This window comes from Sphaerodactylus townsendi, linkage group LG10, assembly GCF_021028975.2.
Source record: "Sphaerodactylus townsendi isolate TG3544 linkage group LG10, MPM_Stown_v2.3, whole genome shotgun sequence".
Taxonomy (NCBI): Eukaryota; Metazoa; Chordata; class Lepidosauria; order Squamata; family Sphaerodactylidae; genus Sphaerodactylus; species Sphaerodactylus townsendi.
This window is the reverse complement of record NC_059434.1, coordinates 45,111,476-45,132,089: the sequence shown is the minus strand read 5'-3', so window position 1 is coordinate 45,132,089 and position 20,614 is coordinate 45,111,476. Positions and strand designations below refer to the sequence as shown.

Genomic DNA, 20,614 nt, shown 5'->3' with positions numbered 1-20,614 from the left:
AGCCATTATATATCCTATCTTTGCTGCTGTTTCTGAAAACATATGCTGTATTGCTGAAACCCCACAGACATAGCCGAATCCCAGATGTCAGGGAACAGAATGGCAAGTGTTGCTTGTCTGACCACCACTCGCCTTACGAATTTCATGAGGCAAGCCCGGCAAAAAAACAGCCAGCAATTGTCTCCACTGACACAAAATACATTGTGAACTCAGGGAAAATGAGTTTCTTATTCTTTATGAAATGACTCAAAATTTCACACAGAGTCTTGAAACGAACTATGTTTTCATTGCATCCACACATGCTTCTCCTATAGAGTTTGTTCAAGTCATAAGTTTGTGTAACTCACTCTTTCAAACAAAAAGTCAAGAAAGTCACAATAAATTCGAGGTCAGCTGCCAAAATATGATTACCCAGTTCCATTTCACCAACTTTGGGGGGTGGCAGTTGGAAACCTGAAGTGGCTATTTTTCCCATCAGCAACACCCGTTAGTTCTTTCTGGCTAGTTTTCTAGCTATTGGACCAGATGCTTTGGAGCAGCAGTGAACTGTTTCACGGCTCTGTTTCTTACAGATTGCCTGAGGAATTCTGCTGTGCAGACATTTATTCCAAAATCTATCTTTATTTTGGAGTTATAGCGTGTTTGCCTAAAAAGCTAATATGGTATAGTGATTAGAGCATCAGATTAGGGGTCCAAAGCCCCATTTTTCCATGAAACTTTGCTGGGTGACTTTGTGTTCATCACACACTCAGTGTACATTATATTGTGGGGATACAGTAGAAAAGAATAATGCTTTGGGTCTCCGTTTGGGAGAAAAGTGAGTATAAATGAAATAAATAAAAATTTACCTGCACCCTTTTTATATATACAAACAAAGATAAAACATAACTCTGCTGCTACTGAAAAATCTGAGAGCTAATCAGGAAAGAAGCCCTCTGAAGTTGGGTTTTAAGACAAAATTCTGAAGAAGGCTTTGTAGACAAGATGTCTGTCACAAGTCACCAACATACTTTGAGGCAGGACAAATACCTTTGCTGTTTCAGGCTAGAGTCAACTGAGGAACAATTTTTGAAAAAGTGGACATGAAGAATGGGATACCAAAATATTGATGGTGAAAAGTTTAATTTTCTTCATTCAGAAACCCATACATAATTTCTCTGATGATAATCAGCCTTAATCAGAAGCCCTACTACTGAAGAATTTTACTTTGATATGTGGGAATTCTATTATCCAAACCCTACTTTAAATGCCTTTATTTAAATCTGGATTACTTCTACACATTTTATGCGAATGTGAATGAAGAAAACAAGTGTATCCTGACTACTCTTAACAGTCCAGTTGAGTCCATTTGGTAGCCTGGAAAGCATTTTGTGCTGATTCATTCTGACTAGGCCAATGTGTAATTATTGGAAATCTGAGCATAAGAAGTTCTGGGGGCTCTCAAATACCGATATTATTTTGACAAACTGTGCTTTGAAATATGCTGGTATAAACTGTGAAGAAATATATTTAAAAATCACCCAAGTAACATAAGAGGATGAATATTTCTACTACCTCTCTAAAACTCATCTATTTAAGCACATTTTCAGATACAAGTTAGACTCAAATAAACACCTGCCTTAACCTTTGCCCCATACTCTACCTCCCAACATGCTTTTTCTGTAGCAAGCAGTTCTTTGCAGTTGTTCCTTACCTCAACACTCAGGCCAGGGCCGGAGCAAGGGAAAACAGCACCCAGGGCACGAGTGCGCCCCGCGCCCTGCCACACCTGCCTCGGAACGCCCCCATACCAGTGCATGCCCGGTGCATCATGCGCCCCCGCCATCCCCTTGGAGCTATGCCACTGCCTCAGGCAGACATTATTTGCACTGCAACAACTAAAGTCAATTGTTAGTGCCTGGTTGTAAACCATTCTCAATCTAATTTGGATAAGCAGCAAAGAAATGTTTAAGATAAACATATCAATACTGCAAAACCAAACAAACAAAGCTGACATTTTAACCATGTTGGAATAGAGCCACATTTCAAATAGTTTGTACCTCTTCTAGTTTACATATTCCTCTAGTTTGCATGAAATAAAGCATTTTGTTTTAGAACTTCTAAAACAAACTTTCTGTACCCTTTAATGTATGATTTTAATATGTTTGTGCTTCTGACTTTCTTCCACTCAAATATTCAGTTCACAGAGTTATCATTCTTGTTTATATATACTTTTGCATCAGGTCTGTAACAATTATGTATTTGATTGTTACTGTAGATGGCAAGAATTCTACAGTTATGATTAGAAGGCCTGTGATCTTAAAGTGTATTGGGAAACTATTAATTTATATTCCATAAATATATTTTGAAAATATTCAAAATACAGTGACAATTAATCCTATAAAAAGTTTAACCAGAGACCTAACATAACTCAAATTCTGGCTTTAACTGTTATGAATAATGGAGCCCTACAAAACAGACAATGTTGTAACACTTCACAAACCTAATAAAATCTAAGCCACAAAATCCAAATTTCAAACTTATTTCTAACTCAGTCTTTATTTCTCCTAATATCTAGTAAAGGACACTATTTCAATTTCCCTCCAAAAGTACAAAACTCAGGGGTTGATTACTAGAGTGTGGGTACGTATTAAAATATCCCTAAGAGCATATTTCTTTAACGTAATGCATTTTTAATTCCAAAAATTTCATATCCTGAAGCAGAGTTGATAAGTCCAGACAGTTTTGTGGACTGAGAACAAAACTGGCAGCTTATAAATCCCAAGAGTACAGCTTGAATGTCTATCATTGATTTCTGTTACTGGATACCTTCAGCTCAACACAGAATGCTCCAATATTTTATAGGCTACTTAAACCAATCTTTTCAATCTTCTGTAGTCCCATCCAAGTCAGTCTGAGTTTTATATTGAGTTATATTTTCAAATTCTAAATATCATCAAACAATGTTATAAACTTTACCTTCAATAAATCTTTAGTGCCATCTCTTCAGACAGCAGTTTTGTAGTATTGTAGTATTACACAGGCATTTTCTGAACTTTCTAATCCCTTGTTACTCAGCCCAGAGGTTGGCATAATACCTCAAATGAACTTTCAGTTCATCTGGTCCACCATTTCCACCACTCTGGTCCACTACTTCCTTCTACCTAGTCCATTACCATCCATACAGATTGTAATTAACACACCACACACTGTTTGCATACGCAGACCCCAAAGGCAAGGTCATGGGTGAGAGAGAAGGTATCTATGCATTGTAACCTCACACCAGGACCTGGATGCTCAAATATCTCTAGTGCTCTTCACATTACTAATAAGCCCTCCCTACCCCACCCCACCCCCTGCCACATGAGGCAGCTGGCTGCAAAAAGTATTTACACAAAATGTACCAAGCTCTTCAGACTCAAATACTGGACATTCAAAGCAGCTAAATTTAACCCCCATTCACCAAATACCACTCACCTCATGATCAAACTCATATCTGATATCTGTTGGGAAAGGAATAAAAGCATTTCAAAGACTACCATGTAGCCCTTACAATTTTGCATTCACAACCTTAAAATTCTTGTAGTTTCTTTTTAAAAACTATACCATAAATGTTTCAGAAGAATTCAAACAAATGATTTCTGTTCTAAAAATTCTATTTAAAAGAGAAATGGCCATATGTTCTTACATACTAGTAATTAGTTGTTAATCATAACAGAGGATAGTGAACATTAGAATTTAGTCAAGGAATATATACCTGAAACAGGACTCATGAGCTTTTTGGAACAGAAAAAGCAATCATAGTTCTGTTTTGAGTGCATGGGACTCATTTAAAGACTATAATAAGAGGCAAATTACCTCTGTGGCATCAGCTATAAAGGACAGCTGAATGACAGATTAGAAGAGACAGAAAAGGAAATGAAGGAGTTGGAAGCAAAAATAAGCAAGGTTTGAAGACCAAAGAAGAGAAGGATTAAGTTACTGGAATTAAGAAAAGTTTGCAATTTTCCAATTATATATGAAAAAAGGCTTTTCTGCATAGTCATATGGGGTAAAAAATCTGGCAAGCTAAAGGCCCACTCGAAGCTAACAATGAAGTTTTTCTCATCTGGATCCCTGCAGAACAACATGTGTCACTAAGGGCCTCATTCAATTGGCCAAATAAATCAGTGAAAGGACCCCTCCCCCACTGAACTAGGTGGAGGGGGAGAGAATAGTTACTATTGTCCATTCATTAGGTGCCACTTAAAAAAAGATAATTTGTTTTGTATCTTTATATTTGGAGGCAAACAAGTTTGAGGGCACTGTACATACATATTCTTGGCTTATCGTTGGCTTGGTGGTGGTGGTTTGGCGGGGTTAAGGTCATTTTAATGTTCTCAGTTATTTTTATAGGAATCTGTATTTATTTGAGATCCTATTTTGCCAGCCCAACAGTTTGCAACCTTTTGCATCCATATATGTGGTTGAATCCAAAGCAATGTGAAGAGTCACGCTTTAGAAAGGTAACTTCCCCTACACCCTCCCACTGCACCTTCCAGGACTCCCCAATTATACTCCTGTATGACAATGGTCCCTCCCTCCACACACAGTATGAGAGGCAAACTTGGAGGCTACTTGAGGAAAAAAATGGCAGAAAGAAATGTTCTAGTGGAATAACCTCTGTTGGCACCTCATGATCCATCCCATGGACATGGAAAACAGATACACTCCAAGTGGGGGACCTAAAAGGACTTACAGAGGGCATCTCATTTACCTTCCCCCAATATTTATTTATCCCTTCCTGAAAGTTCACATAGCCGCTCTCCGTTTCCTACGTCCTTCCTGCCCTTTTCTTCAAGTCTTCCCTCATTCCCTCCCACTGGCAACCTCTTCCTTGAAAACTCTACTGACAGATACCAAGGAGAGAATACACAGCTGGCTGTTGTGCTTGTCAAGAAATACCCTCTGAGGACATTCTTTTCTTGAAGCTACAGGCTCTAATTTTATTATTTTGAGGGGGGTATTCCCCCCCCCATTCTTGTTTGTTCTCTTTTCTTTTTTTTAAGATTTCAGATTTTTCTCCAATCCTGGAGCTTTCCTAGGGTTTGTAGAAAGATCTGTCTTGTCTGCCATAGCTCCAGTACCCACAGATGGGGCCACTTTGAGAATTTGGCATATTGATAATTGACGTGTATAAAACATTTTAAGTATTTTTAAAAATCTTGGATGCATTTAAAATTAGACAAAAATTGAAATTGATCCCCTTCTACCTATCATCGCTGGTTGATGGCTAACATTTAAAGGGGGGGGGGGGAGCCCAAGAGATTCCCTAACACAAAAACACAATACTTATTGTATGTTTTAAGAAAACACAATATTGTATGTATTATGAGAGAACTGTACTCTTTCCCAAATATGCACATATTTCTATGCAAGATTCCAGGTTCCTGATGTGTCTTCTTTGGCAATACATTCCCTGCTGTTTTATATCCACCACTTTGCAGAGAATTTATTCACTGTTGCCAGTTTTATCACTGGTGCACCATTTCTTCCAGGTGTATTCAATATGGATTGAAAACAGTTCCTTCTGCAATCTACATTTGTCCTGGCAGAATTGGTTCAAGCCAGAACAGTATTCAGTTCTCTAAGTTACAACACTGGGAAAAGATCCTGGAGATACATGATCACAATAATTAACAATTTTGAAATAACAACAAAAATTAACTTTGAACATGTAACTTGCTATGACAGCATATTCTTATGTATTATAATACTCTTATGAAAAAAAATCTCTGAAGACATCAGATCAGAAGATAGATTCTCTGTTTTGAATTGACAGTATCCTCAAAGCTGGAATGAATTCCAAAAACAGGGTGTCTTGCCAGGTAATGAGAAAGTGTTGCAAGACTTCATGAGAGAGAAGCCAGAGATCTAAGTCAGGATTTAATATGGAGGGTTTTTGTTTTGAAACATCCTGAATTTACTAAAAGTATGTCTTATACCTTAAAGGGCAAAAAAATGTGCAGATACTAGCCCAGTGAGTGTGTTCACGTATTCGCTGAACACTGTTGCTGTGAAAAGGTGTCACTGTGAGCAACTCCATAAGCACTTATGGTGCTGCACACCACATTGTGGGCCTAAGGTAGGAGGGAGATACAGTGGAGGAAGTGGAGATACAGTGCCTGAAATACAACCCAGTGCAGTTGGGGATGTGTACTTGATCATATAGTGTAATGTGGAAGTTCGGGACATCTTGAAATTTATCAATGAATCTGCCAAGCATTCATCATCAATGAATCTGCCAAACATTCATCACCAATACCAGCTGAGGATAATTTGAAGTGGATACCATTGTGAAGGTCATTCCAGAAACTCATTCCAAATAGTACAATCAACAGAATTAAGAGATATATAATAAACTATGCAATAGGACTAGGATTATGTATCATATATTCAACAATGCCATTAATGGCATTACACAGGCAGAAATATTATGCAGTTAGACAAAGATAAAAACATATAGCAACAAACAGTACATTTTCCACAATCTTGCTCTCTCTATTGAAATGTCTTCCTGACTTAAATCATTATTATAATCCCATACTATTTGATTGCTGCTTATTTTATAGTGTTGTGTTTACAGCTGCGAGGCTGATACTTTTTAACAGTTGATGGCACATTGTGTAGGTTCTATGTTGTGTTTCAGGGTTGAAGTCTGTAGAAGGGTGGGATATAAATAATTGGAATAAATGTGGCTAATTTTGTCCAGTAACTATGGCATTTGTGGTGTGTCATCATTACACATAGCATCATTACTGAACAGATTAATTCAGTATCCAGATAGCAAGGAAAGAGTGCATCCTGCACTTGTGGATGCTGATATATCTCCATTACTGCCTCTGTCACTAAGCATTTCTCCAAGACCTCCAAAAAGCCAAACCCGGAGGGCAAGGAAGCCGCACAGACAAAAGGCCCAAACAGTCCCATTTCTTTCCTTCTACTTGTAGAGGACTAACAGTGCAGCAAGTTTTCTATTAGCACAATAGGGAGAAGAGACAATTTTGTCCAATTCCCTTCTCCTCACTGGAGACTTCCTATGCCTTGTGGCAGGTGGTCTACAAGTCTCCCAACCTTCAGCATTGGCTTTTTTATGGTATCTTAGGGAAGAGAGAAAACAAGGCAAGATTCACTACTGTGTGTGCCTTCCATTCACAATTCACAGGATCCATCTGAATACTTTAAGCTGCTGTCGACTATTTTCTCCTTTTGGAATTCCTACAACTAAGGGCTTGATACAGAGACAGTGAATCCTAACTAAATCCTGTTGGATCACTAGGATATAAATGTAATTAACTTTTCCTGGATTGGAGCCAGGGTCTTTTTGTGTGTGCAAGAACCTGCAATGGTGCCAGTTCAAAAATGTTTGCTGATAATGGCATTTTTATATGAATTTGGTTGAGAATTAAACAAACGTATGCATTGGCTATAAGCAAGTCAGATTCTGAGTGGCAGGAAGCCAGGATTCTAGGAGAAACAACTGTCTTATTTTATAGCTTTAGCACTTTGGGCTTAATATATTTTTCCACTAACAAGTTTTGTTCCTTCTTTGCTAGTGTAAACTGATCTATATAGAACAATGGACTTTTGAGGCAAGTGAAAACTCAACTCACAATAATTTAAACAAATTACATTGTTTACACAGAGAATAAAATAGTGAGGCGAAAAGAGCTGACGTATGATTTACTGCAGACTCTTTCATTGTGTATTCACATATTTTTCAGCTCAGCTACACATGAGACAGAAATACATCTGCTTAGCGTAGTTCACAGTTTTGGACATGGAATTAGTCGATATGTATATTAAAAAGAAAAATGTAACAAAAAAGTTAATGTAACAATATTTCCTAAGCCCAATTATCCTCCGCATATATTTGGCAAAAGAGGAATCAGCTTAGAGCTAATGCTTTCAAAATGGCAGTAGTAAAAAATAACTACTGGTAGATCCAACAGCAAGAAGGTCCCATCAGAGGCAGCAAAAGACTCACCTGCCATTAGTGAGGTGGTGCCATTTTGCTGTGTATAAGCATAACTAGAAAAACTACATGCTACTTCTGCTTCTTTGGAGACCTAAGCTAGTGTTGACAGCCCTGAGGATTTTGGTGCAGAAACTCCTATAAATGCAAATAATTAGAATATGGTATGGAACAGAGAACTAGATTTAAAAACACCGACTGATTGGCTTTGCTCCAATTTTTAGATAACAATAAGGGAGTTTGTGAAGCATGGTCATGACTCACCCCATTGCCACTGTTTGCAGTTCAGGAGGTGGAAAGGCAGGGGAAGATAGCATGACTGGCTGCCACGTGGTGCCTTCAGGCTCAGCAGTGCAAGGTGGACCGGTGCTCCTCAGCTTGCCATGTCAGGCTGGGTGTGAGCATGAAGGAGGTGAGGCTGGGAGCCTGGGGATGCTGCTATTTAATGTGAGCCTATTCTTAGCTCCAGCCTCGTCTTCCTTGGGTGGGGGAAACAGTTTGCCCTGATTATATCCAGTTCTTACAATGGTTGTATTGTGTTTGATTTTGTTTTTGCATTTTGTCACAGCTTGAAGGGTCAAGTATCAGGATGGATCCTTTTGGGGGGAGGCGGTGGCTGCCTCCCCATTGTTGGGGTCCCCACATGGGACCTTAGGGTTGTGGGAGGCTACTAAACTGCATGATGAGATTGGGGTAGCTGGCTGGCCTACACCTCTGACCATGTAGAGGCCAGTGCCCGCTTGGCTCCCAATTACTTGCCATTCCACAGTTTCCTCCAGTAGGCAGGCTGGGGGAAGATGTTGCATTGAGCAGCAGGTGGGTTGCCTGATGCCACCATCCAGGATCTGTCCCCATGATGCACATTTGCTCTGTTGCCTGTATCAAATAAACAAGCTGTGGCCAAAATAAGAATGTGCATGTCCTTGTTTCCTGTATGCGTCATCACATTCCCTCCTTGAACCTGCAATTCGATTTTTCTAAGCACCTTTACTTTCACTATTGGTGTTCATTGTAGCAAAATGAGAGGCAACCTTTGGGGAAGGGAGATATAAAAGTGTAATAAATAAATAAATAAATTACACATCTGACTTCACCAGCTGTTCCTCTTTATCCCACTGAACCGGTAGCTATTTTGCTAATACTTAATTGCAGAAATATTTTTTTCACTCTAGACTTTATATCTCACTTGTCTTCCAAGGAGCTCAAAGTGGCGTATATTGATAAACTTTTATCTCTTTTTCCCGCTCTTTTTTAAAAAGTCTGTGAGGGTTGAATAGCCAGTAATTGAGGTGAAAATAATGGCATACAGTAGTATATTTTGATATCAATATGGTAACCCTGGGAAACTGAAATAATATGAGATGAATCAATTACTAATTCATGACAAACATACCTTAGAGCAGGGGTCCTCAGTGTAATGCCTGCAAGTGTTATGACACCTGACAGCTTTTCTGTGTTTTAAGAACTTCTTTGCTTTTGTTTGCAGTCAGTTCAGTATGATAGAAGAGGATTCTATGGCTTCCAAAAGATATACTGGTGTGGACAGAGATTTGTTTGTCATGTGGCTTTTCAACAGTATGAGCAGGAATAATATTACTTACTATAAGTATAGTCAGCCGTTCCAATTGACAATTAGTAATCAATTTTGATCAGTTACCAGTTTTAACTTCAGCTATGCTAAGCTAAAAAAAAAGCTATATGAGAGATCTTCCCTGCATAAGGCTGCTTTTTGTTGTAGACACATAAATACAGGAAACTACCATATACTGAGTCAGGTCACTGTCTAGCAGTGTCTCTATTGCCTTCTCTAACTGGCAGCAGCTCTTCAGGGCAGACGTCTTCCATATCATTCTATATCTGAGATTCTTTTAAGTGGAGCTATGGGGATTGTACCTTTGACCTTCTTCATACCAATCAGATGTCCTGCCACTGTGCCATAGCCTCCCCCCAGAACAAATGGTGGTATCAAAAGTCTTTCTTTAAATACCACTGGTGAGATCATTACCCATCTCAAACTCAGATATGCCTTAAGCTTTGGAAATACTGCGTGCAGGGACAAGCATTTATTATACACATTTTCTGCCTGTGAACTAATCCTTTATTGATAACCAACAACAGCTCCATCCAAAGGGGGAGGCTGAAAGGGGTCAAGGGAGCAGCGAAGTCTTGCCAGTGCACTCAGCCTCCCCGGGGCACTTACCCTGACGGAACGGGCAGAAACATTAGTAACTGCACATCCTGCAGCCCTGTCACCACAAAATCTGGAAGTACAGGCTGTGGCAGGGCTGCATTGACATGCTTGGATGCCAGTATGGGGGTGGAGCAGTATGAGGAATTCCTGGGGGCAGAGTTGACATTAATCAGCTCCCTGCTGGTGTTAAGACTAGTTGCATGGTGCACCAGCCCTCAGATGTATGCCACCCTTCTGGCGGCATATGCTCTTTAACCCCTATGGGGCTTTCTGGCAACAGGGGAATTTTGGGGTTTTTCTGATCTCCCTGCACCACATTGGAGGAAAGCCACATTGGAGGAAGGAGGCCAGTGCCAATTCCCGGCGCCTCCAGGTTTGAATGCTGCTGCCTGTCAGCTAAACAATCCATGCATTACTAGTTTAAATATTACTAGCACAGTTTAGGGCTAAGTCCTAGATGGAACAAAGCACTGGTTATGGTATTTAAACCAAGTGGGGTTTTTCATACTCAGGCATGTTACTCACCAGAAATAGATTAACATCTGTCTCTATTATATTTCCCCCCGCCCTGTGTTGGGGAAAATTCAGACAAAGCTCTAGCCCTGCTTATCCCGAGTCTTTCATTTCAATTAAAAATAAGAGAATACAAATTAAGGCTTCACAGTATAAATATAAATATAAATATATATAAACATTATATTTTTAAAAACTGTTACATTTAGCTAAGCAATTGTATCAAATATTATGATCATACATTTTAGTTATACTTTGTTATATACATACATATTTAGCAAATATACAATTCATAAATTAATGTTGCCCAATAGGCTTGTTTGGTTTAATATTCCTATTGAGAGAGGAAAAAAACCCAAAAACAAAGACAAAGGTGTTTATGAATACATTGAAGCTAAAAAAACCCCCCTAAAAAGTACTGGCCTATATATTCTGATCTGATACAATAAATGTGTTCACACAAAAATGTGAGTCTGTCTGTAAGTATAATTCTGCATACATTGAATATAATGTAACAACTTAGTTTAGTTGCAACTGAAATATGCTTGCCTGAGAATAGGAGTAGCTTACTGGAAGAAATAAAACAGCATTATACTTGCCTGAATGTCAGCAACCAGCAATGTGTGGGCCCATGGAGACCATGGATATCCAACAAATTCCATGCCCCCAACCTCCATTTACCAAATTTTAGGAGCTAACATTAATATGGAAGATATATTACAACTGGGATTCCCTTTGATGAGTAGAACAAGCAGAACCCAAACACTTTTTGCATTAGAATTCTGAGCATTTCAAAAAGAAATACCACAAAGGTAAAGGCAAATGTAGGGTGAAATTTGCAGCTAAAGAGATCAGCTAAATAATCATTTTCAGATCATAAAAATAAAAATATTTACAGATATAGACATGGCATGCTGTGCTCATTAAAAAGCATGGGAAATACTTTTTGCCAAATGTTCAACTAATTTGGGTACCAATGGTAAACAACCTACACTTGGATTTCTTCTTCTATTGAAAGTTCACATGTTGGTTCACCTGGGCACATTCCCTTTAGGCTGGGATGTGAGGTTACTGGGGATCCCATGGTGTCTGCACTGTAAGCAGGGACAGAGAAGGAGAAAAACTAGGAGTCATGGTTGATGAAGGATATCTTAGGCTATGGAGGAGCGGTGAGTGAGGATAGTTTTTAAATGCCTGACCTGGTAGGAGACTTGGCATTCGTGGGGGAACAGTTATTAAGCCAGGTTGAGCTACAGACGTAATCAAGGGAGGGGGGAAAATGAAAGATTTCTTCTCCTGAGAAAAGCTGAATGTTTTTATACTTTCATCTTTCAGTTCTGCAATATCACTGAACACAGATGCAAGAGGTTTAAATCTGGGTTCCCAATTTAACAAGTAATCCCAGTTATAACTACTTCTAAGATCCTCACCAGAGTCTACTAGGGTAGCAAGAGATCCATAATGGGAGTTCTGGCCATCAGGTATGAAGTTATATTCTTGTGAGATGTCTTTCATTATGTCCATTTCCTTTATCCCCATGTTCTGAAGTAATAACATGTTATTACTAGTATACTTGGTGTTACATTCTCTTTCTTCTCCTCCGCCTCCATCTCTGAAGATCTGGATAGTCTCTGCACTTTGAATCACAGCAATGTCTGTCTCTCCAGACTGACATGAAAGCTGATCAGAGTCCCTTGGAATTCCTGAGTCTGGCATTCGTGAACCTTGGTCACTTAAAGCTGATCCAGAACCTTTCCGGCAAGGGTGCTCATTAATCCTCTGTATTTCCTCATCTTCTGCTGTTTCGCCTTCTGCAGAGCCATGGCCACTAGAGTCCGAATGTCTGCAGGGATTACCCATATCCTGCCTTTCTCTAATGCCTACCAAACTTAGCCATTCAGCTATGGAGCTTATGGGAAGGGTACTTGTAGCTAGGATTGGAGTATTCTGAGCACCTTCAGGGGCCCTATTTTCATTACCTTCATTACCTTTCATTACCTCCATCTCTTTTTTTTTGCTGGAGTTCACTGCATCTTTTTGTCTGTATCTTACAATAAGCACTGCAAAACCAATGGCAAGAAACAGGAACAGCACAGCAAAGGCAGCAATACTAATGGTCAGGGTGTGGGGTGGCAATATGGAAGAGCTCTCTGGCGTAGTAGAAATATTCACTGTAACTGTGCACGTACTAAATTTAGAGGCTGGTTTTGGGCTATGAGCTTTGATAAGCAATTCAAGGGTGTCTTCTTTTCTCTTCATGAAGTTCCTTTTCCTGTGAAAAGGTTTAGTCAAATAGATAGCCCCATTGCTTTGATTCACAGAAAAGAAAGGGGATTGTTTTAGCAGACTGTAATGAACAACACCATCCAATCCTCTGTCATAATCTGATGCTGACACTCTGCCAACCAACTCCCCTACTTCATTCTTTTCAGGGAAATTGAAAAAATAATGATTTTGGTTAAAAACTGGGTCAAACTCATCTGTTCCTTCAACTGTCACCCAAACTGTAACAGTGGCCGTGGCATCACTCTTGTCTCTCGCTTGAGCTACGAAGCAATACTTATTCTGGTGTTCAAAGTCAAGGGCTTGTTTAGTATGGATAGCCCCAGTCAGAGGATCTATGAAAAACATGTCATCATCTAAAAAAGTTCCATGGCCAGACAAACATGAGGATTGGATGGAATAAGAAAGGTGACCATAGGGGCCAGTATCAAAATCTAGTGCAGAGATTGTGCACGCAAAAGAAAATGATGGCAGATTTTCATGTACTCTGCAGTCCAGGTTAGGAAATACAAATATTGGTGCATAATCATTGTCATCAAGAACACTGACAAAAATAGTAGCAAAAGCTGCATTTTTTATATCAACTCCTCCATCAGAGGCTTGAATAGTCAAACTGAATGCCACCGTGTCTTCATAATCCAGAGGTCGGACCAGATCAAGAGAGCCAGTTTTCCCATCCAACCGAAAATGTTCCTTGTCGTTTCCAGAGACAATATTGTAAGTCACTTCTGCATTAGATCCAACATCACCATCACTTGCTGAAACCACAGTAATATGACTTCCAACTGGAGTATTTTCTCTAACATGAACATGGTATTCCACGTTGGTAAATATAGGTGGGCTGTCGTTAACATCCAAAACCGTGATGGATACCGTAGCCGTGGAGTTTAAAAGAGTATTCGAACGGTCAGATGCAAGAATGAATAATTGGTAAGATGACGCTTTTTCTCTGTCTAGAAGGCTTCTCAACATGAGATTTCCAACCACTTTATTTGGAGATTGTGGCCCAATGATGCCCGTTTCCACAAGGAATTTGTTACTTCCATTACCACCAATAATAGAATATTCAATGGAGTTATGTTCATGTGACATATCATTGTTAACAGCAGAAAATGTGAACAGCTTCTCTCCAATGGATACATTTTCTCTTACACTGAGATTATATGCTGCCATTGTAAATTGAGGAACTACATCATTCACATCCCGTATATGGACAACCACTGAAGAAATGGCAGTCAGAGGAGGATTTCCATAGTCAGCAGCTTCTACTAGGAGCTGAATAGTTGGAGTTTTGTCCTGGTACATCAGTGGCTTATCCAAAAATAGTGAGCCTACAACAAAGTAAAAATATATTATTGTGCAACAAACTTCCAGTAACACTTGGCCTTTTGCCATTAGCTAGAGATATAGGCTAGAGTTGGCAGGAATATTTCCTGAGAAAGAAGACAGAAGAAGATGTACTCTACGTTGTATAAGCCTCCCCCCTCCATTCTCTTGTTAACTTGTTTTTGTATAATTGTACTTTATTTTCTGTAGAGGATCACTTGTGTTCCCATGGGGAAGAAGGCAGAATTTAAATGAATGGATAAATGAATTGATGAACAATGATTCAGTTTAAAATAAGAAAGAACAATTGTCAATTTTGAAAATATTTCAAGTCTGCAAATATAAGAGTCTATGTACAAAATGTTTAAATGTGGTAGAGATTATTATTTTATACATTTTTGCAGAAGAAGAGTTTGGATACAAGCTACTATGAATGACTTAAGGAACCTTTGCTGATCTCTTTCCCACATCAACCAAAAAAAGGTTTTCAGGAAAAAGCAGCACAGTTGGCTGCAAAGGAAAAGGAGAATTGACCTCTCCCCACACACATAGACACAATAAAACAAGTGTTCATGACTGGGGTGGGATAGTAATGATTCCATTGTGCCATATCCCATGCCCGAGGGTACTATAACCTTCAGGATCAGCAAGGATTCCTTCCACAAAACCCATTCATCATTTAATTCCAAGAATTCATGCTGAAGAGAATTCCAAAAATCTAAATTTAATCTTTTGCCATTTTTCAAGGAATACGAACAGCCTGGAATTCTGTCAATGGGTCACTATCCACTCACCATAAGCCGCGGGGTCACCTCTTTAAAAGCCACGGGGGTCCTGGACGCTCCCCACATCTCCGGCGCTCACTGCGCGGCTGCCAGGGATTTACCTCTCTCCCGCCTCCTGGCTGCGCGGCAAATTAGCTCCGCTAAAAAGAGCAACTTTTTAAAAAAACCCGCGGGTGCCGCGGGGTTGTGGGGAACTCCTCGGCTGTTTGCGCGTAGCGGCTATTGATTACGGCTGTGATCGCGCAGCTCCGCGGCCAATCAGGAACAGGGGAGCACCATCTTGTTAAGTGGGGAATTGTCCCCGTCTAAAAGAGATACAGCGTAGTGATGATGTAGACACGATAATGTCGACATCCAGTCGAAAGTCACGTCTTCCGCGTCTCAACTTGTTCAAAGCCCATGCCGAAAGCAAATGGAAAATGTGAGCGCCGAGCGAATGAGGAAGTTGCACAAAGCAGGCGCAGCGTGCGAAGCTGGCTTCCCTGCTTTCACTTCCAAACACTGCTGGATGACGTGTCTCTCCACCAGAAAAGCGCGAGCCAACGATTTACTTCCGCTGACGGCGTCAGCATGTGCCCGGCGCACGTCTTTTAATAGGAGGGCTGTTAAACCTCTTTGATGGCCGTTCGCGACTCACGCAGCTCGTGCGAGACCTTATCATCGCAAACAACCTCTTCCCAGCCAATCTCACTGGAGACTCCCGCCCGGCTGGTCACGCCACTTTCTCGTAACTCATGACGCACACGTTCGACGGCCAATCGGAGCGCTCCATTCCCCTCATTGCAACGGAACTCCCGCTCTTTGCTGCCTGCGTTATTTCAAGAATTGCAAACGTGTGGGGAACAAATGTCTCCGTGGTCAGAAGCCACGGAGGCTTTTCATTGCGGGGTCGCAGCGGCGTTGCAGTTTAGTGAGGTAAGTGGGTAGTGGCCCATTGTTTTACCTTGAAGGTAGTCTGAAGGTAAAGAGAATTTTCAGGTTTCCACTACTGATGTCCTTTAGCTTTTAACATGACTGCTTTTTTCACCTGTGTTTTACGTATGTTCTAGCTGAAATATACAGTTTGACTGCCTGCAGTGACTGCTGTAATTGAATGTGGCAATTTGGATGACCAGAATCCTACACAGACAAGTGAATATACAACAAGGAAGTTTATAATAAGTGTTCCATATGAAATGTACACTGAACTCACCATTTCTTGGATCAACAGAAAATGAATCAGAAGAGGAAAGAACTCTATAAGCAACCTTTCCGTTATACCCTGAGTCTCTGTCAGTGGCACATACAGTTAAAATACACGCATTTGTAGGTGTGAGTTCTGGTATGATCACCTGAAATTAAAAAAAGGTTAAAGTGGTGCAAGGACACATGATCAGAAGCATTAAATATACAAGTTTCCATGGCAATATTTTTGTTCTTACCTGATATACATCCTGAGTGAATACTGGTGGATTATCGTTCACATCGGATATAAGTATTAGAAGTTTTTCTGTGGTGTGATGCACAGAATCTGAAACTCTGATCAATAGTTCAAGCTGAGCAATTTCTTCAAAGTCTAATGCCTGCACCAATGTGATTATTCCCGTGTATTTGTCAATTGCAAATTTCCTTCCAGGATTACCACCCTTAGCAAAGCTATAGTGAAGAGGTGGGCCCAGGTCCATATCATCTGCCAGGACTTGCATCACAAAGAAGCCAAGTGGGGTATCTGCAACAGACATGCTAAAAGGTGAGATGCTAGTTACGGATCTGTTTGCATGTTTTATAGAATGGTAGCCCCTTATATGTGTCCCATTTTTATGAAGCCCAGGGGTGTAAAAAGAGAACTTGCCTAAGATCATTACAATATTTTACATTTGTGAGGAGTATGGTTGCCTGTACAGTTTACAACCTTTTTGCAATGCCTCTTACTGCAAATCACACAACTGATTGGATCAAAAGGACTCCACTAATTGAACAGGCAGAGAAGGGTGGTCTGGCTTGTTTTAACTTTCTCCATGAATGTGCGGCTTTTCATCCCTACAAATGCCCCAGCCTCCAGCAACAGCATTTTGAAACTCACAGGCTGGGGAAAGGGACAGTAGGGGAAAAAATCCACTTCTGTCAGCTTTTTTTTGTGAGCACTCTAGAATTCAACCTTATATGGACTCTTCCATTTGAACGCTTCCATTATTGCAGGAAAGAAGCATGCTGGAGCAACTATCATACCACCAAAGATAACCCCAGAATAAGGTTCAGTTCTACAAATGGATGGTTCTCTAGCATTCCACACAATTCAAAAGTCTTCAGCACATACCTTTGATTATCATAGTGCTACTTCTGTCAACAACAAAAAAGAAATTCAAAATTTAATCAAAGAGTGCTGGCTTATGAATTGCATTTATTACAAAAAAAAAAGGAAACGGAAACTAAATCTCAGGAAATTGACATCTGAGTCTCACAGTGGCATTATTTTAGCCAAAACCTATGGCTTAATAGGGACCTGGGGATCCACTGGAATTGTACCTCACCTCCACACTACAGAGATGGTTGCTCTGGAGAAAATGGATGCTCTGAAGGGTGGTACAGTTGCCAAACTCCAGGTGGTGGATAGAGATCTCCCACTATTACAATTGATGTCCAGACATCAGTTCATCTGGAGAACATGGCTGCTTTGGAAGGTGGACTCTATGGCAATATACACCATTGAAGTAACAAATCCCAGCCTCTTCAGGCTCCATGTCCAACATCTCCAGGTATTTCCCAACCCAGAGCCAGAAACCCTTGAGAGTGGGCTGGACGGAATTTTACCCTATTTGAAGTCCCTGTCCTTCCCAGATGCAGTGACATAGATATAGATTTTTTATGGGGGGGGGGCTCAGAGAGGCTACGCCCCCACCCACTCCTGGGGGCATGGCCATGCCTCCCCCAAGCACCGCCCCCAGGCTCAGTGCTTATAAAAACAGCTCTCTGAGGCCAGGGATGGAAGACTCCCCCCCCCCCCGCCCGTACTGGCTGGGCTCCCAGTCAGCAGTCCCTTCTGCCTCCCCTCCAGGCAGAGGCATAACTAGGGAAAATGGAGCCTGGCAAAAAAATCTGAATTTTGCGCCCCCCCCCCCCCATGGGCGGCTGCTTTGATGGTGGAATCCACCCCCAAACAGCATCACTTTCAATGGTGTTTAAACTAGGGAGCCCGGATTCTCTTTTTAAATCCAGTGGAGGGTTGACACTGTATGCTGTTGTGATGCCTGGCCTCTGTTGGTGGGTTTTTAGTCAGGTCTGTGGAGAGGTGTATAGGAATGGCACTTTTGACGAGTCCATTTGGACTAAACTATTGATGAGACTCTGAATGGCTGCTGTAACTATCTGTCTTTTATGGACAATTGTTTTATTGTTTTATTGTATTTATTGTATTTTGGAATGCCAATAAAGGCTATCATGACAAAATCCACCTTAAAGGGAGAATCTGGGGTCCCCAGTTAAAACAACATTGAAAGTAATGCTGTTTGGGGGTGGGTTATCTCCCACCTTGAAACAGCATCACTTTCAACGTTTAAATTGGGGACCTCGGATTCTCCCTTTAAATCCATGCCGAAGGGGGTGGATTTAAAATAAGAATCTAGGGAAATTTGGGGGGTGCCTGCTGTCAGGAGTACAATTGTGAAGCTAGCAGCACCAAACTTTCAGGATATCTTTAGGAGACTGTCCTAATGATACCACCCAGGTTTGGTGAAGTTTGGTTCAGGGGGTCCAAAGTTATGGACCCTCAAAGGTGTAGCCCCATCTTCTATTAGCTCCCATTGGAAACAATGGGGGATGGGGCACCCCCTTTGGGAGTCTATAACTTTGGACCCCCTGAACCAAACCTAACCAAGCCTGGGTGGTATCATCAGGAGAGTCTCCCAACAAACCCCTGAAATTGTGGTGCTGCTTGCCTAAAAACTGTGCCCCCTGCAGGCCAAAAACCGGAAAAAACACAAAAAAATACAAAAAACCACAAACGAGGGGTGGAGCTTCAGACATGTAATGGGGGGGGGTTGAACCCGAAAACACCTCCCTTACCTACATCCTTGCCCAGACACCATCTCCAAATCTCCAGGGCACCTTTCCACACGGGCCAATTAAAGCAGGGGAAAGGAAGGTTACATGAATCCGGCCTCGCCCCAACCCCTTTGCATGTTTACAGCCAGCATGTTGGCCAGGGTGTGTGCCTTTGCATGGAAGCAAATCTTTTTTCCCTGCCTGCATTTTTGTTCTTCCCTATCATAGAGTCCACCACAGCTTTGCAGGCTCCCATGATACAACCCGGTTTTCCTGCGTGGCTCCACTTCTACAATGAGAAAGAACAAGGGGATGAGAAGGGACAGTCGACCCCTCTTTTCAGTGGAACTACTCATGAGGAAGAGAAGGGAGGAATTATTTCAGCTTATTCTCCTGCCCCCAACATTTGTGGTTATTCCTATGTGATCCTGTGACCCAGTGTACAGTATTTAAATGGGTCAGGAAGAGCTGCAAAAACAGCTGAACACAGGACAATGAAGAATTCTGTGAGTGGAATCGTAGGTCCTGCCCAATTAATGACTACTTTCAACAGCCATTGCCATTTCAAAAAATAATACTGCTGCCTAGCAGTCACCACACTTACTTTCAGGGAGTTCCACTGTGTCTAGTGGCCTGAGAGTTGGAGCGTTATCATTGATATCCACTACTTGTATATCAACTGTACTTGTAGCTGATAGCCTGGGAGTTCCCCTGTCAGCAGCTTGTAAAACCAACCTATTGAAAATTAGCCACAAAGAAGGTAATTGTGTTAACATCTGTCAGGAATAAAATATCTATACATTCCTGTCCTGGCTGTTTTTCACTGTCAGAACGCATTTCTTCCTACAGGAAATCGTCTCTTACTGCAAACTCTTCTGTCCCCAAAAGTCTGATTTCAGGGCATACAGCAAGTTGAGGAGAGGCATGAGAGTGGCAGGAGCAAGGCAGGAACATTTATTTCATGAGCACTGTTCTGCTAAAACAGACCCAAACCCATCTTTTTCCAGAATGCTCAAAACAGTTAACAAACATGTAACAGCAATAGCTATTGCATTTTTATCACTCTTAAGGCAAAATCCAGAGGCATCCACACCCAAAGTGAGAGTTCAATTAGTAATACTCATTGCAGTCCACATGTGGATATGCATCCAAGCCTGAAGTAATACGTGGATCGCAAGTCTGAATGATCACTGAATTGGAATGCCTGCCTATACACAGTAAACAGTTACCTTCCTTTAAAGAAAAGTCTGTTAAGAATGTTTTCACAAAGAATGTATGAAGTTACACATTTTCACAAAGTTGTACATAAAATAATAAAGCAGTCAAAAACGAAGGCCTTTTATGAATACACTATTCACCTTGTGGCTGTTTTCTTCAGAGGGTGGCTTTCAGGGGCGTAATGCCCATTGGGCAAAGTGGGCAGCTGCCCAGGGCATCAACTTGTGGGGGGCATCAAAATGCAGGGTTCGTTTTTGGGTATTTTTAGTGGTTTTCCATTTTTTG

At 41.0% G+C, this 20,614-nt stretch overlaps 1 protein-coding gene across 1 annotated transcript in view; it reads right to left on the bottom strand.

The window, feature by feature from the left end:
• Nucleotides 1-10,785: 10,785 nt before the first annotated feature.
• Nucleotides 10,786-20,614, bottom strand: part of DCHS2 (dachsous cadherin-related 2) — a 127,807-nt gene continuing 117,978 nt past the window's right edge. The window contains exons 17-20 of the mRNA XM_048510090.1: nt 19,716-19,846; nt 16,513-16,799; nt 16,284-16,422; nt 10,786-14,311 (exon numbers count right to left, since the gene is read on the bottom strand). Of these exons, the coding sequence (XP_048366047.1) occupies nt 11,766-14,311; nt 16,284-16,422; nt 16,513-16,799; nt 19,716-19,846 (3,103 nt within the window). The 3' untranslated portion in view covers nt 10,786-11,765. The remainder of the gene's footprint in view (nt 14,312-16,283; nt 16,423-16,512; nt 16,800-19,715; nt 19,847-20,614) is intronic.